Source organism: Strongylocentrotus purpuratus, unplaced genomic scaffold (genome assembly GCF_000002235.5).
Source record: "Strongylocentrotus purpuratus isolate Spur 01 unplaced genomic scaffold, Spur_5.0 spur5_scaffold_4, whole genome shotgun sequence".
Lineage (NCBI taxonomy): Eukaryota > Metazoa > Echinodermata > Echinoidea > Camarodonta > Strongylocentrotidae > Strongylocentrotus > Strongylocentrotus purpuratus.
The window spans coordinates 4,881,105-4,908,386 of NW_022145610.1; the positions used below are offsets into that span (position 1 = coordinate 4,881,105).

The 27,282-nt window shown below is 36.3% G+C and overlaps 1 protein-coding gene across 6 annotated transcripts in view; it reads right to left on the bottom strand.

The window, feature by feature from the left end:
• The window catches only part of LOC100889676 (DENN domain-containing protein 1B), an 85,839-nt gene extending 59,527 nt beyond the window's left edge, over window positions 1–26,312 (bottom strand). For 3 of the 6 annotated variants that reach the window (XM_030997783.1, XM_030997781.1, XM_030997782.1), the window contains exons 1-7: window positions 26,153–26,311; window positions 20,040–20,104; window positions 18,105–18,198; window positions 4,452–4,565; window positions 3,307–3,475; window positions 2,410–2,466; window positions 586–647 (exon numbers count right to left, since the gene is read on the bottom strand). In XM_030997783.1, the coding sequence (XP_030853643.1) occupies window positions 586–647; window positions 2,410–2,466; window positions 3,307–3,475; window positions 4,452–4,565; window positions 18,105–18,198; window positions 20,040–20,104; window positions 26,153–26,169 (578 nt within the window). In that variant the 5' untranslated portion in view covers window positions 26,170–26,311. Of the gene's footprint in view, window positions 1–585; window positions 648–1,022; window positions 1,083–1,314; window positions 1,560–2,409; window positions 2,467–3,306; window positions 3,476–4,451; window positions 4,566–18,104; window positions 18,199–20,039; window positions 20,105–26,152 lie in introns of those variants that run through there. The other 3 variants (XM_030997780.1, XM_030997784.1, XM_011678363.2) reach the window with 3 other exon arrangements.
• Between the last annotated feature and the right edge of the window lie 970 nt (window positions 26,313–27,282).

Sequence of the window (27,282 nt, forward strand, 5' to 3'; positions counted from 1 at the left end):
TGACCCCCAAATATCTACAGAACTTTTAAACATGGATAATTCCAACTTTGTTTACTGCCAAAGTGACAGAGGCACTTCATGAATACCTTTTTTTTCCCTCTTGAAAAAATACCTACAGCTGTGCATCATAGAAAGTACTGTCCATGCATAGTTGAACAATGATTAAATAAATATCATGAACACGTATCCAGCATTCGTCTCAATGGGTTTTACAGTTTTGTACAAATCGAGGGGTCAGTGACACAAAGACATAACTCCATTTTTACCATTTTGAGAAAAAGTGGTTTATGTATCACTGAGCACTTGGGCCTTAAGCAGTTAAGTCTATGTTTCACTAGCCATTGACTTCAATGGGGTGTTGTGTGGAGTTAAGTCTGTGTTTCCTGGAAAGCCCACATTTTTCTGAACCTTTTGGTATCAAATACTCATTTTGGCAAAATATGGAGTTAGTCTTTGTGTCACTGAACCCTCAAAATGAACTTTATCTGTCAATGTGCAGATAGTATCTCTGATGTTCTTGCTGTTTCTTATCACTGTATCTATATCATTTAATAAGAATTTGAATGGATTAAAATCATTCCATACCTAACAAACAGGATGATCATATTTTCTGGAGTTATAGCACTGAAATACTCTGTCATGTTTATCTGTAAAGAATAAAAACAATGAAACAATCAGTCCTATCATTTCTAATTGTTCAAATTTTAATTCTAAATGATGGCTCTGTATACTTATATTTCTTAGTAAACATGGTGCACATTTCATAGTTTTAAGGATTTTACCACATGTTTAAAGGAATACACTGCACTATGCCACTCGACTTTGTCTTGGGGCACACTACAGTGGGCAATAGTTTCACTGAGCCCCTCAAAGCAGTCAATATTTGTATATATAAAACAATAGACAAGCTGTAATCAACAATAGCAGACAAGTTCAAAGTTATGGATCTTCAGAAACTTCAGTTTAAGAAAATACATAACTGTTCCCCCAACATAATAATGCAGACATGGAAAGCAACTTACATTTTCAGGAATACTAGGCAAGATTCTATAACTATTCCCCAACATAATACGGCAGACATGGAAAGCAACTTACATTTTCAGGAATACTAGGCAAGATTCTATAACTATTCCCCAACATAATACCGCAGACATGGAAAGCAACTTACATTTTCAGGAATACTAGGCAAGATTCTATAATTATTCCCCAACATAATAACGCAGACATGGAAAGCAACTTACATTTTCAGGAATACTAGGCAAGATTCTATAATTATTCCCCAACATAATAACGCAGACATGGAAAGCAACTTACATTTTCAGGAATACTAGGCAAGATTCTGTAACTATTCCCCAACATAATAACGCAGACATGGAAAGCAACTTACATTTTCAGGAATACTAGGCAAGATTCTATAACTATTCCCCAACATAATACCGCAGACATGGAAAGCAACTTACATTTTCAGGAATACTAGGCAAGATTCTATAACTATTCCCCAACATAATAACGCAGACATGGAAAGCAACTTACATTTTCAGGAATACTAGGCAAGATTCTATAACTATTCCCCAACATAATACCACAGACATGGAAAGCAACTTACATTTTCAGGAATACTAGGCAAGATTCTATAACTATTCCCCAACATAATACCACAGACATGGAAAGCAACTTACATTTTCAGGAATACTAGGCAAGATTCTATAACTATTCCCCAACATAATACCACAGACATGGAAAGCAACTTACATTTTCAGGAATACTAGGCAAGATTCTATAACTATTCCCCAACATAATAACGCAGACATGGAAAGCAACTTACATTTTCAGGAATACTAGGCAAGATTCTATAATTATTCCCCAACATAATAACACAGACATGGAAAGCAACTTACATTTTCAGGAATACTAGGCAAGATTCTGTAACTATTCCCCAACATAATAACGCAGACATGGAAAGCAACTTACATTTTCAGGAATACTAGGCAAGATTCTATAACTATTCCCCAACATAATACCACAGACATTGAAAGCAACTTACATTTTCAGGAATACTAGGCAAGATTCTATAATTATTCCCCAACATAATAACGCAGACATGGAAAGCAACTTACATTTTCAGGAATACTAGGCAAGATTCTATAACTATTCCCCAACATAATACGGCAGACATTGAAAGCAACTTACATTTTCAGGAATACTAGGCAAGATTCTATAACTATTCCCCAACATAATAACACAGACATGGAAAGCAACTTACATTTTCAGGAATACTAGGCAAGATTCTATAACTATTCCCCAACATAATAACGCAGACATGGAAAGCAACTTACATTTTCAGGAATACTAGGCAAGGTTCTATAACTATTCCCCAACATAATAACGCAGACATGGAAAGCAACTTACATTTTCAGGAATACTAGGCAAGATTCTGGTGTCATCTGGGCAAGTGTGAAGCATTTCCTAAAATACAAAGGTAAAAAAACAATCCAACAAAAATATATCAATAAATGTAGGTTGTGACTACACTAGAACCAGAAAATTACTGGTGAATGCTCTTTCCACAGCAATTAACTTTGTGAACTGCAAATGGAAGAGAAAATACAGTGTGTGATTCATTATTTCACAGATTGAAAGTTTCATGAATCTGGAATAGTCTTGCATGTCTTGCACACATTGCATTTTCTTTTCAGCGTAGGTAAAAGAAAAGTAAATCAAAGAACAAAGAGCCCAATTTTTCAAAATCACACAATAGTACTATTATCCTTAGTAAAAAATACTCCATTAGTAAAAAGGATCAATATTCAGTTACCAATTCCCTCAGATAGGACTTAAAGCAGGTAGTAGATGGCTGCTCTACTGAGAAGCATAAACTTACATTCCTAGCAGTCATAGATAAAATAAACTTAAGCATCGAAATTCATACTACCGGTAACCATTATTATCATTATATGTGATTAATTGGGTGTGGAAAATTATAAGTTGTAACATTTTCTAGATATTACACACTTTGTAGAAGATTTAGCTTGCATCTTCCATTTTATCAATCCGTTTATTTTTCTTCTTGTCTTTCCTCTCTCTTCCAATTTTCTTGTACAAATGTTGGTAAGCATTTTTTGTTTTCTCAAACATATATATCTTTCTTTAATAGTTAATACTTCATACAAAAGCTTTTGGCTTTCTTGAAAACATTTGTTCACCAAATAATATACCTGTACGAATGAACAAAAATACATATCTTTCAAACTTTGGTAAAAATTTGATGACAAGATTTTTACTAAACGAGTAGATGTATGAGCTTACTGATGTATTGCCACCTTCGCTCACTGTGATTCTGAGTTGCTTGCCCGGGCCGGGTACTTTGACTTTATGGAGTTGTTCCAAGAGGGCGGTAGCAGCAGGCTCACAACTAGTTTTCAGACTAGCAAGCTTGTTGAGAACTTTGTAGAAGATGTCAAACCATGGCAAGTAGCTTTGTCAAAAACATGAGGAAATTAAACAAGAATTTATTTCAAAAATATTTGATTAAAAAAGTATTGTACAGACCTTTCCATGATTTGTTTGGAAGATGTTTCATAGGTCATCTACATACATGTATAGTGTTGCAGTACACTGTTTCCCCAAAACACAGAATAAGTATTATAATGACTTTGAGGGCTTATTGAGAAATCAATGTTTTTAGTATATTAAGCCAGTTCATAGTTGCAGTCTGAGCATGAGCAGATAAAGGTCACTGCAGACCAAATTGTGAAATACACAAGCATTGCACTCCATGATACACAGGTGGAAGTATTCTTTGAAAAGGGGAAACAAAAGCTATATGTAGCACCTCCATCGCTGTAGGAGTGATTATTTTAAAATGTACAAAGTGGGAACTCTTACCTGTGTAGAAGATCTGTGGATATTAGGGGTCATTTGGGACATGTGCTAACCATGAACTGATCTATTAATTGCACTGGAATGTGCCATTCAGAATATCCTGTTGTCCTTAATTGGCCCACCGGTATGTACTTTACATGTGTACTGTATATGTTTACAAAAAGCAGATGAGTGATGAGTGCATGCAGTTTTGCAAGAGTTTGCATTTACCATTAATATGCTTATTTTGACTTTGCATAAATTGTTCTAATTTTGTATTTGTACATGTGGAATTAATTACCATCACAAATGTATGGTAAGGGTTGATCCAACTAGCTATTCAAAAAGGAAATGAAGCATCCCTTATACAAATAATGCAGAGGGGATGTCAGAAAATGGCTCTTAATTTCCATCCAAAAATATGGGAAATTACTCTTTGAGTAAATTTGAGCAAGGGGCAGACTTATACTTACAGTACTCTTTTTTGAGGGGGAGGGATATATCTGTAAAACGCTTAGAGACGTCCGAGATGTATTAAGCGCTCTATATTAAAAGATGAATATTATTATTTTTATCATTTGATGATGTACCTGAGAATGCAGATTGCAGTCTTGGCTCCAGGCGGATGTCGACAGAAGCCAAATCTTTGTAAATTGTCCATCCCAGTCAGAACAAATGTGAAGAGCTGACCGGCTGGGTTGTACCTACAAGGGGCAAAAAAAATGATAATGTTCAAATTATTTCTTCCATTTTTGAGTACATACAGTACCTCTTTACAGAGTATTATCGTACTATACTGGGGTGTGTGCAGGTGGACCACTACACCGGGTTTCCCCCTACTCTTATACGAATAATGCAGTGGGTTCTTAACGTGCAAAGGTAGTGACTCTTCTCTACACGGGGCCTCCTTTCAACGTCCTATCCGAGGGACGGAGTGTTAACACTTAACATAGCCTGCATCTATGAACAAGGGGAAGGGCACGTTAACACACAACGCAGGCTTTTTTGCCCTTGTACCGGTACATGTATAGATCACAACAGGCTGCTTGACATAGGTATTTCATTAATACTTCAAATGTTTTTCATGGTATGGATGAAACTACAACTGATTCCTTTGTTTTTTTGTAGCACTGCATTTTTTCATCAAAATAAATCATGTCAAAAATCTAGAGAGAGGCAACAGATCAAACAGTTACTATGGCGCTGGTGAAGTAAGAGAAATAGGTGAAGAGGAGAAACAGCTAGGCACTGAAAATATGTGCATTGTTATAGGACATCATCTGTTTTAATTTGGTTCCTTGAGTGACGTCACAAATCTTGGCAGTGTTCAGAGAGCTTTCCAAGTGGGAGAGGGGCGGGGCGGTATTTTTCCATTTTAAAATTGATAATAATCGTTACTTTGAATGTTTCCAAGTTAAAAATTTTGATAGCCTTGTCCGATCTAACCTTCCCTTTATGCAATGATACGAATTTCATCAATATTTGAAATCAATGCACCTGAAGTTAACAAGAAATTAGCACTAGAAGTGTACAACAAACCAATTCATTAAAAATTAATGCAATGGTGTTTGAAGGTACGCGTAGCTTTCTTTCCTATAGTTGTATGTCTACAGTTTATACTCTACTCCATTCTTTTCTTATAAAGTGAAACCTGTACATATAAAGGTAGCAAAAGGGAAACATGAAAAGTGGTTTTCATAGGCAGGTGGTCTTTATGTACAGGTTCCTTTAGTACAGGGTTCAATAAGAAACCATATGCAAGAGAAATGGAAAAATGTGGTCTTGATAGACAGGTGGTCTTTCTATACAGGTGGATGCTAAAGCAGTTTTTACTGTACATGTCCACAGATTTCAATTATTTAGTCAATCATTATACATTACTCAGTGTATACATACACTAATTATTGATATATCAGGCAAACTCCAGCAAGATATTTTCTATTTAGGTATCAGATCACACATTGCTATATAATGCATAAACATGTATGTTTGAGCACATATAGAGAGTCAACTGGTATATTACATGTATATGTGTATCATAGAATTTTCTTCCCATATAATTAAATAAGTGCTTCTGTCAATAATTTTAGACCCTTTTGCCAAAATCATCAATTCTGAGGATTTGTTTCCTGAATGACTTCAGAGACTGCCTAAATAGGATTTAAAGGATGAATTTCAGATCATATTTACAAGGTTACAGCAATGCACTAATCACCTAGTCTGCAAGCACAGACTCTGATTCTAATTTGACACGTTACCACAATACCTATAGGCTTGAGCAGAGAATAGCTCTGTTTAGTCTCTGTATGGAGTAGGTCCATGGCCTCTGGATAGCTGTTTAAGTCAGGAGCAGCTAATTAAAAGTACAGACCATATAGCGTGCAGTAGACTGTGCCGTCAGTATAGTGTCTTTGTTTTATGGACACTATTACAGTACGTACAATGCTTGACAAGGGTTTGAGCTTGCAAACTATTTAATCACCAACTTGATCAAACCATATTCCTTGATCAGTTATTTTACGGTGCATGAAGATGATCAGCTCAAATGTATACATGTACATTATACATGTATTTGTTGAGTGACGGATGAGGAAATAGGGAGCAGAAAATGCATGTAGGATTCAACGAACAAAGTCTTTAGCTTCATATTTCTTGCTATTGATAATGTACAGGTACAGTGCATGTACATGCAGACACACAACATTTCCTGGGTATTCTTACACCATTTAATTTGCAGCATGAAAAAATCAATGTGCACAGTGAAAAAAATGTGAAAGATTCTATTAAGTTTCTAAAATATATTTTTCTGGAGTCTCTTTTCCTTGTTTACTTTCTGAGGTATCTGATCAAATGATCACAGGGAAATCGGATTCAAGAATGTTAGATTTAGGGGTTTGAGCTCGATCCCCCCCCCCCCCTTAAAATTAATCTGCACAATAATGTTACGTCTTATTATTTTTTAGGGGAGGGGGGCTTTTCTGAGAGTATAGGGATCGAGGAAGTAGCTAGGGGGAAAAAATTCTCTCTTTCCCCCTTTGTAGTAGGGTACATTTATGTACATGTACAGTATGTACCTATATATGTAAAATTGCATGTTTTACTTGTACAAAAAGTACACAGTAGTAGTAGTTGTGTACAGCTAGTAAAAACATACAAATACATATTGGCTTTGAAGTTTGTAATGAGCTCTATTGATAAGCTCCCTGGGCAAGTGATCTGTGAATAGATTAGTCATTCTAACCACATGTTTGGCAATTAGGAAGCGTATGGGGAAAGTAATATCCATCCAACATGGATTTCCTGAGCTGGAGAATGTATATCTTCAATGAGCTGACTGACTGTAAGAAGGCATGAAGAGTAATTACTATTGGTCAGTGGTAGTAACAGCGTCCTTATAGGCCTGTCTTAACTATCTCAAGATTACCAAATATCCAGCTATTTAAACCGTCCTGATTGCAAACTATCCAGCTAATTTGCGTCTTCATCAGACCGAAGTAGCAATTAGCGGGATATTTGGTTGGAATTGTCATCCCAAGATATCTTGGGATAATTTGCAAAATATCCAGCTATTTGTCCTGTGCATCTTCACTAGGCCGAAAAACTTGCACTATGCACTAACGCTGAGCAAAATATCTCGAGCTAGTTTCTCAAGGTAGAGTTTCAAGTTTCGAGGTCGAATCTCGAGCTGATGAAGACGCGATTTGTAACTTCGGGATTATTTCCCAAATCAGAAATAGCTGGCTATTTGGCAATCTCGAGATGATGAAGACGCGCCTCTTGAGTGCCCGGCGCTGTATTAATAAAGGATTATACACCATGATGCACAGAGTGACCTTGAGAACACTCAGGACTAAAAATCCTATATTAAGAATAATAATGATACAAATAATAATATGTCTTGTCGGGAGTAATGAGCGATTTCGCTCTTCAAAAGCTTGAATTACATGTACTGTATACTGTTCTCCCTGAGGGCCCTGCAATCATGTTCTTACCTCAGCTTTACTATTGATAAATGTACATTGTTCGTAGCACTAGATTATACAGCAATAATTTTAAACATTAGAAAAGGCACTAATCGTGAATAATTTGTCCGGCGAAGCAATTTGATTTTTTTTTTAGTTTTTAGTTTTTAAATATTTCTTGTTATTTGTAAGTCAGGAAATTCAAATTACAATGAAATCTACGGAAATTGAACCAGCACAAAAAGTACACTGAAACACTGAGCGATCTACAGTGTAGCTCTCAAAAGCTCCAAAATTGCACTGATAATTGACAAAGAGCTCTGGCAAATAAAGAATAAAATCACAGTAATATCAACTTCCAAAGAGCTGTACCGGGTATAGGTTTTTTTTAGTCCTGACCCACATGTACTGTAGCTTAGCTATACAGAGCAGGGAAGCAACAGCTGAAAAGTCATAAGCTTTTTGCTTTTATTTACCAGCAAGATTAGTTTTTAATCTTTCATAGAGAAAAGCATCTCATGGTCATTTCCTTAAACAATTTGAATAACACTGTTTTTCAATGTACATGTACATTTAATACTACATGCAGTGCACAGTGTATTTCAAATACACATGTATGGAATTACTTGAAAGTGTATGGAAAATGATATACCAAAAGGTATTCCTTTATTGGTAAAATTTTGTCAATAAATCCATTACTGACATTAACCTTTTCTTCAAATCTAAAAAGAAGGAAAACTTCATCTTCTTGTTCAAACAGTGATAGACCAAACTTTCTTCTTTTACTTAGTAAATTTGGCATGCCCCCTATAAAGTGGTATTGTAGCATTCTAGGCCTGTCCTCATCAGCCTGAGTTGGCCAAATAGCCTGCTATTTCTTATCCAGGAAATTAGCCAGCTCACAAATAGCCTGCTACTTGGCAGGGGAAGACGCAAATAGCAGGCTACAGTATGTGCTCTGGAAATCTTCCTAAGATATCTTGGGCTAGTTAGCAAAATAGCCCGCTATTTGTGGTCCATCTTCACCAGGCCGAAGACTTGCATATAGATGCATGAACACTGAACAAATTCTCGAGCTCGATTTTTCGAGCTGACGAAGATGCGATTTGTAACTTAATTCGGGCTAATTTCCCAGATCACAAAAAAGCAGGATATTTGGCCACCTTGGGCTGATGAGGACAGACCTTCTGGAAATAGGAGTACAAAAAACTTGACTCTTGAACAATATATTACAAATTCCTTCACTTCGCACTCTGTTCAAACAAAATATGACAGCCATACAGATAGTTGGTATCCTCATTGCGTGCCAAAGTACAATGTTTGCACTATACAAATAACATTTCTATTTGGTAAAAGCAGGAAGAAATATGTAAAGGAAATGGTATTTAACAGAATTACCTACATGTAGAGTAGAGAGAAAATGTAATGCTTATTGGCCCATGTGTGCATGTATTAAAAGCGACTCGGTATAACATTGCTGAAGGTTGATGAAAAAAATGTGAAATTGTTGTATGAAATGTTACTTATTATATTCCTTCAACGGTATACTAACCCTTTAACATGTAAAAAAAATTCTTAAAAAAATTCTCAAACCAGAAAGATATTAGTGGTTTTCTTTGAAGGCCTCACTGTGCGACACCCTCTAACAGTAAATTCTCCCAACCATTTTTGAATTTTCCCAACCACTTTCCATGAAATAAGGTAAAGGACAGGCTTTTGAAAATATTTCCACAATTAAATGTCTGGAATGGTATATAGAGCCAATTCACTGCTTTGTGACAAATGTAATCTAATTGTAATGATATACAGTGTAGTTGGGAAGTTTAAGGAATTGATCCGAATACTTTTTCCCAATTTTTTATCATTAATAATAGTGTTTTCACTCAAACTTTCAGGTTATCTTTAATTGTACATCTAGCATTGAAGTCACTACCTTAAAGCACCATTTTCTCTCATCTGAAATTTTTTACCAGGTCCCTTATGTGTACAGTATGTGTACAGTGCATGTACAGTACATTCACAACATGTACAGTGTATCTCACTATTATAAAGTTACATCATTTTTAGGCCTACTAGCTTACTTTTGCATCAAATATACATGTACATAATATATGTAAATGAATTCATGTACATGCTTGGTGAAAAGTGGAGAGGGTTATCATATTGCAATTTTTTACACAAATGTATATGCAAGAAATGATTAGATTGAAGATCGACTTATAGTTTAGCTAACTTCCTAGAGACTTCCTACAGACTTTGGAATCAAATAAGCAAACCGGTAAATTGTAAAATATAAACTGATTTAGGACACTGTAGTATAATACAGAAAGATGCTCCTACTCATAAATGATATATTTTGTTGCATAGTATAAACACATTCCTGTATGTATTGTCCCTGTCACTGCTATATGCGTGTATACAAAAATGTGTAAACTCATCTGCTGAGAGTCACAATGGTGTATTAACCAAGCATTTTTTTTTTAATCCATTATTTCATGGTTGACATGGTTAACTACATAATGTCAGTAGATCATTTTACAAGATTATGGTTCCTGTTTCTCATAAGAACTGAAGTAATGACAAGATTTCCATGCAAACCTTTGAGTCTTTGTTGAGTTTTTGATGTGCTCATGCATGCAGTCAACCATAAAATACCAGATTCTGAGTGAACAGGGTTTCAGTAGTTCATTCACCGGTCCAGCGCATGCAACACACTCAAGAAATGACAGTAATCTTGTGAAAAAGCACTAGAAGTGTATATGGGTGCGTTCAATTGACACTTTTTCACCCTAGAATCACGGTTTTCAAAGACGTGTCGGTCGTAATAATAAACGTGTTTAAACACACATACTGTACAGTGTGTACATGAAACGCTGAAAAGATGCATTTGTATCGTGGTTCTGCAGAATCATGGTTGCTAAAATTCGCTTGAACGAACGGAGATCTCAATCATGATTATATGAGCTATATGAGGGCACAGTCCCTTCTAGGAAAATTGTTTAAAGCTTTGCAATTCAGAAATTATGAGTATGTTTTGATGATTGGAATACTAAAAGCCTACAGGTGTATGTAAAAGTTATGTAAGTCCCCTGTAGGTTTTAAACAGACATAGGATTCCTCTCAGTCTTTACAGTGCGAGTCAAAAAAAGTTTACACCTAGAAAATTGCTGATTATTTTAAAAATCATCTATGAACAGTAAATGATTATACATCTTATGAAAGAGTGTTTTATCCCAAATCATTTGGTATCATTTTTGTGTGGTATGTGTTCACACTTGGATGAACACGAGGCATTGTCTGCGAGAGTGCAAAAATCGATTTGTGCCAAAGTTGCTTATGTGATGTTTGACCAAAACGATTGGGATTTGGGTATTAATTCGGTCTTTGCAGATCCAAATAACATCCCTAACACAATTAATCATGCCACACATATCAAATATCAGATATCAAATATCAACGTACATTTGTGCTTGTGTTTGTGTGTGTCTGTGAATTTGCTTCTGCAAAAAGCATATCCAATGCATTTCATTTGATACATTCAATTCATTCTCTCACTCCGCTAATCCCAATATAATACATGCTGTAGGCATCACTTTGCCGCAAGTCGATTCTTGCACTCTCGCAAACAATGCCTCATGTTCATCTAAGCGTGAACACATACCACACAAAAATGATACCAAATGATTTGGGATAAAGCACTCTTTCATAAGATGTATAATACTTTACTATTCATAGATGATTTTTTTAATAATTAGCAATTTTCTAGGTGTAAACTTTTTGACTCACACGGTATAGGACAATACATGTCCTTGAGTTATCTGGATAATAATTGCCACTTAAATCACCCTGAAAAATATATTCATTCAAGCCTTATTTCCTGCTTGATGTTGGGTATATTCAAAGGGAAATATTTCCTTCCTTTCTTAGAGTAAAAATCAAACAGTATAAAGGAGGTTAGGAACACATCTTTTGAATGGTGAACTTAAAAGTCAGTCCCTTAGACGTAAATAATCATATCTGATAGATACACGTCTGTAAAAAAAAATAATAACACACACACGCACATGTGCCAAAAATCTCAGTGATTTTTTCCTTTTCAATAAGGACAAGCTATGTCAGGAGAACCATATATAGCCTTCTTCACACTGATATTAAGTTGGTTTTAATTTCTGCGGAAAAATTAGAGAAACAGGTCAGTGAAAGTTTGAGTGAAAAACTGGTTTACTATAAGAAAGTTATGAATATTTGAAGGTGTGATCAATCATACACAAATTAGCAACTCTGCGACATATCTTGCAAGCTCCCCTCTTATTTGCCCTGTACTAAAAACTGTTAAAATTCATATTTTCCCTTTAGAAAATATTCAATCATACATTCGTCCTAAATATAATTATTGCAAATATGTTTTCATGCAACCCCTGTATGAAAGAAATCTATTTCATGATCAATAACAAACTGAAAGTTTATAAAAATGTTCTGAACAGAGCAAGTTGGAGAGGAGCTCGCAAAATACTTCACAGTGTTGCCAAATTATGCTTCATTGTTGCCAATTTGTGCTTCATTGATGACAACTTTAAAAATTCATCGCTTTCCTTTTATTAATCAGAAAATACTTTCACTTATTTGTTTCTCTCATTTTTCAATATTTTACAAAAAACAACTTATTATCAGGGTGGACTTCCCGTTTCATGCATGCAAGATCTTCATCTTTTTCTTCCTCTCTTTTTGTTTCTTCTGCTTCTCCTTCCCCCTATTCTTTCTTGGTTTCCTTCTTCTTCTTCTTTCTCTTTTTCTTTCTTTTCTTCTTCCTGTTCCCGTTTCATTTTATGCCTACTTCATCATTACTACTTTTCCAACAGCTTTTGTATGAATGTAGAGATCAGATAGAACTTCCTTTTGTTGGTATGTTTCTAATATTATACATCTGCCACTTTTACTGCTCATACGCTATATATAATATATATACTGTACATGTATATATAGATATGAGGCGAAGAGTCCATGCTCATTGGACATGGTATATATGCTCTTCTCTCCTTCTCTCTCCCTCTCTCTCTCTCCCTCTCCCTCTCCCTCTTTCTCTCCCCCTCCCTATCCCTCCCTCCCTCCCTCACTAACTCCCCCCTCTCTCTCTCTATCCCATCTCCTTTTTTTCTCTCTGTAACTTTTTCTCTCTCTCTCTGTTTGTAACATGATGTGACTAAACATTAAATCTATAAAGTATTTTCTAACTTTCTATTTTTAAAAAATGTCATGCCTCTAAAGCTAGGTAAGTATTTCTCTCTGTGTCTGTCTGTACGTCTTTCTGTATCTCTCTCTCTCTTTCTCTCTCACTTTCTCTCTCACCACTGGCACTCACTTTCTCTCCATATCTTTCTCTTTTTTGTCTCTCTATCTATTATCTATAGGGCAATTCCACGGTAACGGAAGGACACTCAGACAAGATTTTTGAACTTCAGGTTCATACTAAAAGAACTGTTTTATTAGTATAAGATGTGAAACAGTACAGATATAATACCTATATAAGTGCCTTTAATTCTCCCCAAAAAATTGTCATTATAGTTAAGTAGTTTAAGAATGTGCATATTAATTATCTCGGTAACGGAAGGACATAAAAATGGACATGGTTTTTCCAGTTAATTAGTGTTTATCCAAACTTTGTGAAGTTGATGAAGCTTTCCACTTGACTGAAACACATTTTGTTCCCCATAGTTTAATACATACTAATAAAACATTTCTTTTAGTATGAACCTGAAGTTCAAAAATCTTGTCTGAGTGTCCTTCCGTTACCGTGGAATTGCCCAATAGGTCTACAGTATCCATCCATCTATCAATCAATCTACAGAAACTTCAGATACATTTATATAGGTATCTCTCTCTCTCTCTCTCTCTCTCTTCCTCTGTCTGCCCCCCCCCCCCCCCCTCAGTATAGACACATGAGTCAGAGCATTTCCTTTGAACAGCCTTCAACTTGCCAGCTTTCTGCCAAGTTCATGCTGTGAAGTCCTCAAACGGTGTCAAGGCTCTGTTTAGATCAACACATACCAAAACGTACAGTAAGCAAGTTACATAGACCAAGGGAGCGATTCATTCATGATACATGTACCGACTGCATCAAGACCAAGTATAGATCAACATATATCATAATGTACAGTAAGCACTACACAGACCAAAGAAGCAATTCATTTCATGATACCCATTGCTTCAAATAGAATCAATAGAAAGGTTTGACCACTGCTGTCCGTCCACGTTTTAACAGCACATCACTGTACATGCATGTGTATATATTTTGCACCTGGATTGATGCCTACACACATAATGGACATGGCACACGCCACACTGCAGTGCGTAATCTTCGTTGCATGAAGTAGCACTTAACGAGGAAGAAGAAGAAGAATTCTTGCCACAGACATGGTGATTTTCTTCTCCACTTATAATTTATAGGCAGAGACATTTGAATAAGATCTCCCAGTTGATGCTACACATTGAGACTTCAAAGTCAGTGAAACCCTCTCTTTTTATTATTATTCAATTGGAAAAATGGGCAGCAATAGTATTTCTAATACAATTCTTGCCATAAAGTAAAGTTCCAACTGAATAGGATTTCCCAATAGAAAGATTTTGCAATCTCTTTACAGAACTAATTCTTTTAGGCTTATGTTTTCAATATACAATGTGAAACTACCAACATACAGAATAAAAAAAGTTGTGGTGACTTTTATTTAAAGCCCCGCTGTCCTACTTGTAGCTACTTGCTCCCTCTATATAGAAAACTTCCCCAATTGGTGCCTGTTGGTCCCCCATGATCCTCTATTTATTATGTTATTTGAGAGCTGAGTTGATGAGATAGCCACCTGTCGGTGACCTCGCTGTGTGGTCTAATCCATCCTAGCCACACTAGTGGCATACTACCAAGTACAACTAGTCTGTGCTATTACAGTAGACTAGCTATCAATACCACAAACATTCAATACATGAATAGATGCGTGGATGAATCATCAATATGGTACAATCTGATCTCTGTACTAAGCTGAATACAAACATGACCATTTAACCCTAACCCATCCCCCCCCCCCCCCACTAAAAAGGAACCCATCTTGTACAAACAAAAATAAAGTTCCCTTTACTTTTGTAATGCATTAATTGCACAATCTTTTGATTAAATGGTTACGCCGTTTGCTGAGAGTTAAAAATCTGAACTAAATTTAATACATGTACATACATGAACTTACATGTACATGTAGATGCTTCATATACATTTATCTATACTAAAATAATGTGGGGTATTTTTAACAGTGCCTTTGTGCTTGATAAGAGTTTCAGTAATTTGTTTAAAGATTAACATTCTATTCAACTCGGTTGACGCACTATTGAACTCATAAGCATTCATTATTTGTATACTAATCAATATGAAAAAACAATTTTCGGCAATTGTAAGTCAACCTAATGAAGATTAATTTCATTATGTTGTTATTTTACAAAATCACAAATGTGAAACCCTGGAAGTGGATCTTTAATTGATGATTTGTTGATGAGTTGACACTGGTCCCAAAGGGTCTGACTTTTCAGACTACACCCTCTAGCAGCATGGGATTGGAATGCATGAACTTGCTTCGATGAAAATAAAACGAAACCAGAAATTCATATCCCTTGAACAACACTAGCCTACACCGAGAAATCCCTCTCTACTATAATTCATGATGGATCGAGTCTGAAACCATAAGATTGGAACTAATAGTAAAGCCTTCCATTATGTATCCATTGAGCCTAAAGCATTCTCAAGCGTTTATCTTCATACACGCCAGTTGGAGAAAAAAAATCCTAAGCTGCAACAGGGAGATTTTAAGTTGGAAAAAAACTTGCATCTCCCTGATCTTGACAGGTATTCTGTGTTCGTAGGTTTCCATGACAACATAGTATTAAAGTACAATCCAGCCTTGTAACAACTTCATTAGCATAGAAGCAGAAAAAAAGAGAAACAAAAGGGCAAAAGATTAAAGTAGATCAGGCCAATAATAAGGGATTTATATATGTGTGAAATATGAGATCACTAAATTCATGCAAATCTCAAATTGGCAATTACAAGTAGGTCAGGGGATTGTGACAAAGTCATGGAACAACTCTCCCGTTTTTCATGTAGAAAAATATCATTAATTTCTCTTTTTTTCTCCTTGGGGCACTACTCAAAATACATCATGAATAGTATATTATTACAGGTGTTCTAAAATGAGAAGACCCTCCTCAATCGTACATTTTGGAAAAATTTACATTTTAACATTTTGTGTGTTGGGATAAATGGGAAAGTGATCTGGCACAGTAACACTGCCGATTCAGCCAATTTGAAGTGCCTATGAATACATATAATCATTACAACTTTCAAAAATTCATAACTTTCTTAATTTTTGTCAGATTTAATTCAAACTTTCACTAGTCTGCTTCTGTGTATCAATAACGGTATATGATGTATTGCATTGTATGGCTGCAGGGTTATCCCACAAATGATATACCGTAGGGGTTCATACTCATAAAGGTGGACTATAGATGTAAAACCTGGTTAACTGATCCATTGATTTGTGGAGCATCAGGTGTCTAGCAATTTATTCTGGATTATATACCTCTCTCATAACTATAGCAACATGCAAACAGGACTACTGATCCTTCAGATTGCTACTTAAATCTGGGAGACCAAAAAGCTTGCCTGGGGCATGTCTTACCATACTCTGTATAGAGAGGCAAGAGGGGTACAGACAAGACAATATTTATGTGAAACTCAAGTAAGTTCATGTACCTGTATACACTACATGTACATGTACATTAGATACAAACATTAAAGAAACTAGTTTTCTGACTCATAAAGCAAGGAATAGAAATTTGTTTTGCCTCCACGATGAATTAGTAATATGGTACACACTACACAGAGCGGTCATGAAAGTGTCAATGTTCATACATGTGTCTCTAAGCCAGTGAAGTCATGAATGAATGCATCGCTTAAAGGGATCCGGTAACTTTGTCTCAGATTCTGAAACAAAATTCTGGATTTAGCTCATGATACAATGATAATTATAAACCTTTAGGTCAGTCAGGAACCCCATGACTTTTACAAGCCGATCGCATGTCTGATTATCAAGATATTTATGATTGGAATTACAAATTTTGAAAACCGTTCGCCTGACGGTTTTCATAACGCTAGTCTATTGGGGAAAATGAGTATGGTAAAAACGGTCACTCAAAGGTTTTTACTTTTTTGAGGCACTTCTTGATCATTTTGAAGCGCAATTTTTTGAGGGCTTCAATATTACACCATATCACAGACACTGATAACACGTAGGGCCGTGTATCTCAGATTTAACATTGTTAAGCGATCCCTTTAAAGGGCATTGCATTGATTTGCATGGTGAGAAATCTCAAAACTTGAAAAAGGGCCAACATTTTGTAAAATTCATAATTGAAAACTTTCCTACTGTAATAGTACAGGGCTAAATATTCATTATCAGCAAAATTACAGTCATTTTTCTTTTCACATTTGAATTTTGCAACTGGCAGTGTTTTATTCACCCCATATGTTGTGTACAAAATGAGGGCTTTTATTTTCACTCATAGAGAAAAAACATGTCATTTGATCTCAAATTTGGCACATTAGTACTTTCATAAACTCGACTTGCTGCTACAGATACCGGTACATTTGAGGGCTTTGAAGGGTGATACAGCGGAACTAAACACATTTCATACATCAGCGAAAAACACATCTGACGGACCGTGGGGCTCTTCCTCTAAAAGTGCAAATGAACATGTACATATACTTGTGCAGCACATATGCAGAAAAACCTTCCTTTCACTGTATCTCCGACTGTACGCATCTTTTGTCTGTATAATTCTTGCTGCTGCTCTATCTTTGTCTCCCCCCCCCCCCTCTCTCTCTCTCTCTCTTTCTCTCTCTCTCTCTCTCTCTCTCTGGCTCTCTTTATCTTTTCTACCTACAAAATTCTTATCTTAATTTGCTCCTTTCTGCCTTACTCTCTCTTCTCTTCTCTTCTCTTCTCTTCTCTTCTCTCCTCTTTCTTTTCCTTAACAGTCTATTTCTACCCCCTCACTGATTCACTCTCTCTCTCTCTCTCTCTCTCTTTCATACTGATATTCTCAAAATGAATCACAAGGGTATCTAGACAAAACACCTATTAGCTAGGCCCTACTATCAGTACACCTGCATAAATCTACATAATTTGTATTAATTGTAAAAGGCATAAATCAGAAAAGGTGTAGTAAAGATTGACATAGGCCTACCTGCTGAGATCACATGGAAAGCAGAACCTTGGTAGTTCCTTTGCCACCACCTCATCATGAAAGTCAGTTGGGAATCTATATACGATATGGGGTTCTGAGAAGGAAGAAAATAAATTATAATTACCATTTTAGGAGCAGAAATTGCTTGTTAGAAAGTTTTTAACGGGTGACAATTACTTCAGAATTTGCTCCTTTGAGAATGATTCTTGTAATGTTGAATAAAATGAATTAAAGCCAGCATGCATACTAGGGGGTGGATATTTAGCAACGACAAAAAAAATACATTCTACATGTGGTACACTTAAATGTCAATTTAAAAACTAGAACTACAAAATTCTGAAAGTAAAAATGAAATATCATACAAATATTGAGTGCTAAGGATTTCAATATTATGTACGAACTGACAAATTAAGAATTTTCAAGTGTAATGTTATATTTCACCAACGCTGGAGACTGAGGAAAATTCTGATTTTGGAGGTGAATATACATGTTCATGTATGTTTAATTGAATGACGATATGCAATTGTGCATTCAATATTTGTTAAATTAAATTAAGGGTACAGTCAAACCTGCTTTAGTGACCACCTGTCTACAAAGACCACATTTGTTGTTTTCCTTGAAAAAGATTTCTCATTGAAACATGTACTAAAGGACCTGTCGACAAAGACCACCTGTCTACAAAGATCACTTTTTTTGTGTTTCCCTTAGGCAGTCGCTATAGACAGGTTTGACTGTATTTGCGATCGCATGCATGGTTTCTTTCAGTCTATTTTCGCTCAGGTAGTCCAGTACCCATGTAGTGCGGTAATGAAAATTGAATACAGATTAATTTTTCCAACAGATGTATTTCAAAGGGGTCCACAAAATTACAACAATTGAAAGAAAAACAGTAATAAATCAATATTTACAAACATGAGAACAAAGAGGAAAAACAAATAAACAAACCAAGAATCCAACAATACATAAAAAATATACCATTTATTCTGGATATCATTACAGCGCAACACATAACTCTGTTTAGAGGTAGAACCTAGTGACTTGTATTTTCAGCCGTACCTGGTAATTGATTTTAACTTCGTTAGAACACTGCTTTATACTGTAGTTCAGAAAATTCCTTTTTCTAAAATCTGGTTTTGTCCATGTGATGTACGCTAAAGATGTGTGCCGTCATTAGGGACTTTTAGATTTGCATGACGAGAACGTGGACTGCTCGTGTGACATTCTTTTAAAGATAAAGACCAGTTATGGTCATGTGATTGCATTGTGAAAGAAACGTTGTGAAATCGATCAGAAAAGGTTGCTCATCTAGCATATAAGTATTGGTGTGTACTGCAAGGTTTGGAATCATCATAATGATAAGAAATTTGGCCGAGTCTTCGTAAAGTTACAAGCACTTACATAGAAAGATGTATATGGGACTACGCACACGTGCGCGACACATGCGTTTATCTCTCACAGTACAATAGATAAACTAATTTACCAAATATATCAATTAGTAGGCGGTTTCCCGTCAAAAATTTTATCACCATGTATTAGTCAAAACATATTCTTTCACATGAATTGTAATAAAGAGCTTCCATTTCATTTTTTGAAATTGGGTCGTTTTCATACTGGTCCTTACCTTTAAGGCAATGTGACATCACTGCCTTAAAAGGGTGATACACGTCGCAGTCCACGTTCTCGTCGTGCAAATCTGAAAGTTCCTGGCATAAAATCTGACTTCAACGTTTTCTTTTCTATCAGGAAAGGCATTTTCATATTACATTTTACCTTCCTTCCTTCCTTCCTTGTAGTAGTTATTTCCCTCTCGCTTTTATCACTTTTTACCACTTTTTACTTTCAGAGTTACACACACAAGTGCTTTGCAATATATACCATGAATTTTTAAGATCCTTTCAGCCAGAAGTATTTACAAAAACTGCCTTAGCTACTTACCTGGTTTATCATCACAAGGACCAGCTACTTCAAAGAAGGCCTCGTACAAGTGGTCTGGGTTAGTCCTGGAATATAACAAAAGAATCACAAATGTTTTTAAAATGAATGAAATTAACATTAAATTTGAATATCAAATAAGAAAGCCTGCTCTTTTATAAGGAGTGGGAGGGGCAGTAATCATTCTAAATTGAGTATGAACAAATCATGAATGTAATATCAAGTTAAATAATCTGCATAATTATGTACACAAATTATATTTTACATTATCAGTTTGTAAATTGTAAAAGACATTGTTACAGTAAGTATTCTTATTTTTTAAAATATCGATTGTAATTGTAAATTCAATATTTTTTTTTTGTTACGTTTTTTTAACTGATTTGTACCAATATACTTTGTTTAGCTGTTGAAGGGGTTAGGCTCGACTAGTACATGTGTTTATCTGTCCCCTTTTACAAACCAATAGTTTGTCTTCTTGTTAATGTAAACATTGTATAAAATGTATTACTGTATTGTTTTGGTAAATAAATCAAATCAAAATCTGTTGTATATGAAACTTAAGAGATCCTTGGCTGGTATATGTTTGTTGTTTATTTGCTTGTTTCTGTTGTGTGTTTTGATTTTGTTTGTAAACACATGCTCAGAAGACAATTGCACAATTGGTCAATTTCTATCACTATCAGAATACCTTGATTCAACCCTGGACTAGTTCCTAGTCACGAGGCCACTGAAGAAAATATCAAGCTTTGATAGGGCTTGTACACATGACTCGGTCAAAGCTCAAGGCTAAGACCAAAGCTAAGGCCATTAAAATATGGCACCAAGGGCTTTAATTGACTCGACTACAAAACTGGACAAAACACTATACTTCTCTATCCTAATTCTAACCCTTAAACTAACCTGAATCCAAAAACATAACCCATGCCCCTAATCTACATGTATATCTTATAATCTATCAAGAAAGAAGGTTGTGTAATATGTGCTTTATATTTCTGTATCTGTTAACACAGAGCTCACTGAATACGCTCAATTCCTTTGCAGCACCCAATTACCATTTATTTACACATTTTTAAAAAACATGCCTGCTTTGGTGCAGAGGGTTTACCGTGCCATATCTTAACGAGCCATTATCCTTACACCACCCCCTGCAATCTCAGATAATGTGTTTGATAGAAGGCCATACAATTTTTTTTTCAATCATAATACACAATGGGGAATTTTTTGGGGTCAGCGTTATAAATTATTATGTTATTCACATCTGAACTTCCTCATAAGCAGAAATCAACAAAAGGAATCAATTACAAAAGAAACCCCATTTACCAGGAATTATCCATACAATGATTTATTTTTAAAGAGCTGCCATCAGCATATAATTAAAGCTTTTCAGATTGTCAACTCATTTTGAGTGGGCAAGAGAAGCAAAGTGAATTATACATGTACACTGATGTACATGAATGATACAATGTACATGACAATACAGGAATGTGCATGGGAAATCCCCCAAACCCAAACAGTACATACAGTACATGTATGTGCAACTTACAAAATTACACATGTACATGAATGCGAGTACAAAATCTCTACATTATACATACAACATTTTTGCTTAATGTAATGTTATAAAAAGTTACAATTAGGTCATGAAGGTCCTTGTTTGTTTGTTTGTTTGTTTGTAATTTTAAAACAAAAACTGCCAATTTAGTGTCTCAAATTTGGCTGGGGGAGAGGCACACGCGTGTAATTAAAGCAGATTTGGCTGAGGGGGCACAACAACATATTTACATACTTGTTTCATAGAGTGAGGGATTGGGGAGGGAAGGGGTGCATGGGTGCTACCCCCCCCCCCCCTCTCTCTCTCTCTCTCTCTCTCTCTTTCTAGAGCTCTCTCTCCAATAAATCACTCTATGCATATGTTGCTGTTCATTAAATACTGAACATGTAGTTTTTTTGGCACATCCCGGCCAAGCTAGGTAGTGTACAGTATTGGAATGCATGATGGTAATCTACCCTTAATAGCATCGGTTCTATTTTGAGTAAACCATATTAACATGCATGGTCAATATTTACTTCATAAACAAAGGTCTTAGTACAAAGTGCATAGTGTGCCAGTGTACAGCCAAAGTTCCAAAACCGCAGTATGCTGCTTACCTTTAAAGTCATCGTTTAAATTTTGTTAATCTGACATGCATAGCCCTATGCTTCAAAATGATTGAGCTTCAAAATGATCATGTAATGCCTCAAAAAAGTTAAAATCTCCGCGTGACCGGTTTTACCATACTTATTTTCCACAGTAGATTGTTATATAAAATTGTTAGGAAAACGAAAAATGAAATTATGATTTCCAATCATAAATATCTTGATAATCAGACAGGCGATCGGCTTCTAAAAGTCATGGTGTTCCTGACTGATAAGAATACTGACTGTCCTAAGGTTTATAATTGTGACTGCAGCAAGAGCTAAATCCAGGATTTTTTTTCAGAATCTAAGGCACTGTTACCGAGTCACTTTAACATAATTTGAAATGTCTCACTACCTATACAATATACATGTACATGTAGGCTACTCATCATATTGAAATGGGAATCTTCCATTCAGGCTGCTTCCATCCGGTAAAATAAATGTCTTGCTGATAAATGGCATACAATATGTACATAGATACATACACGCCTTCACAGCCACCTTGCTACATGTATGCTGTATCGCATCCGTTTCAACCTTGTCGACGTTACCTGGAAGGCCTTTCTCACTGAACTGACATCAACAACAAGAGGACATGGATCTCGTTTTAGGTCGTTCCACTGCAGTAGTCAGACCTATGCTTCTTCCTTCTTCCCAAGAACCTGCAAGGACTGGAACAACCTCCCACAGGACCCAGCCCAATACCCCTCTCTTGATGCCTTCAATGTCTTCTTGAGTGAGATGCAGATGTAATGTCTACAAGACCAGGAATGTTTTTTTTACTTACACATGTACAGTATATGCACTTGCACAACAAGAACAAAAAAGTTAAAATGTGGAATAACAGGATATATGTGAAAGCCTCCATACATACACACACAATCAGTGCATTTACAGTTGTACATGTATCTTCAACACCATGAAGCAGCACTTACACTGAAAGAAGAAGAAGTATGTACTTAGAGCTCCCTTTCATGGGTAACAAGCTGTCCTGGCCTGAACGTTGCACAACACTTCTACAACTTTGCCATCAATGGAAACTACCATGGCAACTTTGATTTTGTTTGGCTGTTGAGACCTGTTACTTGAGAAAGTGGTATGTAAATTTGCCAAAGTTGACCACATGTTGTTATGTCAGAAATGTCAGACTAAACAGTCGACTAAACTGATATTCTACAATAGACAATGGTATGTAATTTCCCCCAGCTCAGCACACACTCATAAATAGAATTGCATGCTTTCATACATGAACAATACATCATCATTGCCTTTGTCTTCCTGGTGATGCTACAGCACGTCTGACATAGCAACTTTTATGTTACTATTGTATTACGTATTGTAACAGGTGGTCAACTTCGGCAAAGATACATACTACTTTCTCAAGTAAACTCATTGATGACTGACAGATGATGTCACAAGGGGAATGAGATCTGGAGGATTTTTAGGATGGAGTTTTAATAGCAATTAGTTTAAAGAAAAAAATATTTCAAACTACATGTAGATGGAACTTCGACTGTGCGCAGTCAAAAATGATGCCTAGAGCGATTTTACAAACCAAAACAGAAGCAACTTTTCAAATTTACGTTTCATTGTAATCCATTAACAGGTTCTCAGAATATTGTGATTACAAGCTACTTTTCATATACATGTACACCCTGTATGACCTTCTGATCTTTGACCTCATGACCCTAACATCTAATCAGTTCATTGGCTTTGAAAGATAAATGTCTTGAGTTTGATGGTAATCCTTCCATCGGTTCTAATGATAATGCGATCACAAGCTATTTTGCATACACAATGAGCCCCATGATCTTTGACCTCATGACCCCAAAATCTAAACAGTTTATTGGCTCAGCAAGATACATACATGTACATGTTCCGAGTTTGATGGTAATCTGTCCATCGGTTCTATAATGATGTGATCACAAGCTATTTTTGCATACATAATGAGCCCTGTGACCTTTGACCTCATTACCCCAAAATCTAATCAGTTCATTAGCTCTGCAAGATACATACATGACTTAAGTTTGGTAAGAATTATCCATCAATCAGTTTTTGAGATAACGCGATCACAAGCTATTTTAGCATACATAATGAACCCTGTGACCTTTGACCTCATGACCCCAAAATCTAATCAATTCATTAGCTTTGCAAGATAAATACATGATTTAAGTTTGGCAGGAATCCATCAATCGGTTCTTGAGATAATGCGATCACAAGAACTGGACGTACAGACGTACATGCGGACGGAAGCTAGATGGACGGACAACCCCAAAACATAATGCCTCCGGCTACTTCGTAACGGAGGAGTACAAATATTCAAAAATCTATGAAACACATTCAGAAGTTTACATATTACAATATGAGATGTATGCGGGACTACACACCAACAGGAATTAAGCTTGCATTTGGATGGCATTTACCTGCGCGCATTTGACAATTACGTCTCCGCCCTTTGTGCAATTCTCACTTCTTCTTCTTCTTCAAGATAATCTGCCTCCTTCTTCAAGATAATCTGTTCAGCAACGAGCTACGCGACTCATCCAAGATGTAAAGCATCTATGCTACGAAGACATGCAGACTCAAAACTCTCAAACTACCATCACTAGAGTACCGGAGATAGAGGGCTAATCTTCTTCAAATATACAAGATCATGCATGGATTTGAGGCAGTAGAGAAGAATGACATGTTTGATATCATCGAGGAATCCAGAACAAGGGGACACAGGCTCAAAATAAGGAAGCCCTACTGCAAGTCTAAGACGAGGCAGATGTCATTTTCAGTGCGGAGCATAAATGATTGGAATCACCTTCCTGAAATTGCCATAAATGCCTCATCAATCAATAGGTTCAAGTCAGAACTCGAAAAACATTGGAAGCGCCATCTGCTGAAATACTACCCATATCAACGCGAATCCAATGCAGTAAGAAGGGGCACATAAGCTGAAGCTTCAAGCCTCGACACCAAAGTAAACCAAAGTTAAGTAATATAAGATTCTTGCAGTTGCCGTATATACTCGGCCTGATTGGGGTGTGCAGGTGGACCACAATACACCGGGTTTCCCCCTACTCTTATACGAATAGTGCAATGGGTTTCTTGACATGCAAGGGTGGTGACTCCATTTAACATCCTATCTGAGGGACAGAGTGTTTTCCATCTAACATAGCCTGCGTCTATGAGAAAGGGGAGGGGCACTTAACTCACATCTCGTTCAAGAGTTCACGTTGTTGCATGCATGGTTCTGCTGGAAACGCAAATAGTCTACACACATTGTTCACAATTTATACTCAATTCATGATAATAAGGACAAATTTAGTATGGTAGGGCTCCCCAGAGTTCGTTGAATTAGCGAGCCCCCTTCATGCATGCCCACCTTTATTTATTAATCGCTATTATCGTACATGTACGCTACCCGTTTCAAGTAAACGTACAGCACAACACACATTTACGCTTCAAAGGTATTGTTAATGCGCACTCAAACAAAGCAAATTGCAGTCATTTACACAAACAAAACCAAACTAGCGTAATGTAGACCTGCATGTATTTCATTTTACTTAGACTCCAACTGAGTCCAAGCACAAATGCAATCAAATTAAGGGATTAATTCTGCTCTCAAAAATTGTTGTCCATGCACACACTTTTTTTAAGGCGAAGACATGAATATGGACCTAGATGAAAATTATGGGCCCTAGTTAGGCGAGTTTACAATTATGCAGTTTTTTAGAATGGGGGAATGGAAATCTCATATGCATCATTTCTAATTTAATATTAATAATAGATGTCTATCTAGATTCTAGTCCTCCTAGCTGTTCTGTACACACAAAAAAGTTAAGGCCGTGCGATGCGACCGGCCTCTGAATGATCCCGAGACGTTTTCACTATAAAACTACAAATTTCAATTATACTTTGTGGTACCAGACATATTGGATTTTACTTACTTCAGTCGACTACCCATTTTGTATCAGATGACACCGAGAAATTTACTGAGACATGAAAGCAAGTTGTTACTTCCGGTATGACATGTCTGTCCTATTCACGATTCGGCTTTATACTACTACACTCGGCTGTATAAATCACAATGCATGATCAATCCAATGTTGACAAAATATACACACACCATGCAATGTACACATCTCCATGCCCGACTTGTCACAGCCGGTGGTTTATGGACGCCATCTGTTGTTCAGAAGCCATATAACTTTCTCTCACTTTATTTGCTACGCTCTATATTTTCATAGGCGGAGTTGGCATCGGAGGTACCGCTTGCTAAGCTTGTAAGAAAATTTTGGTATAGAAAAATCACAAATATATATATGGGCCTTGAATGTAAATTTAGACCATTGTGTCCTAAATACGGCTTTTTATATCCTTCCTCCCCCCCCCCCCCATTTCGATCAATTAGTACGGTCTTCAATATCTCCAAGTCTGTCGATCTTCTGTTTTTTTTTCTTCTTCTTCTAATTCTTCTTCTTCTTATTTTTATTACTAATATTATTATTATTACAAAACTGTATTATCATTATTATTCTCCTTCTTTTTCTCCTCCTCCTCCTCCTCCTCCTCCTCCTCGATCCTTCTCCTCCTCCTCGTCCTCCTCCTCCTCCTCCTCCTCCTCCTCCTCCTCCTCCTCCTCCTCCTCCTCCTCCTTCTCCTCCTCCTCCTCCTCCTCCTCCTCCTCCTCCTTCGACTCCTCATCCACGTTCTTCTTCTTCTTTGTCGTCGTCTTCTTCCTTTTTTCTCCATGGTCGAAGGCAACTTATGTTGTGTAATTTCGTTATAGCTATGAATAAAATCACAACTGCAAAACATATCCCTCAACGAAAACCTCCAGTGATTGTCTGAAATTTATCATTCCTTAAAACCTATTGGCCTAACTATGCAGAAAGAAAGAGAAAGAGAAAACTAAATATATGACCAACTATGACACAGATGAAAACATCGAGATAGAAGGTCGAACGTTAGAGAGAGTGAGCAGTTACAAGTATCTGGGACAAACTTTGAAAAAGGAGGACACCACAAAAGAAGAAGTTATGATGAGAGTAAAAGCAGGATGGATGAACTTTGGAAG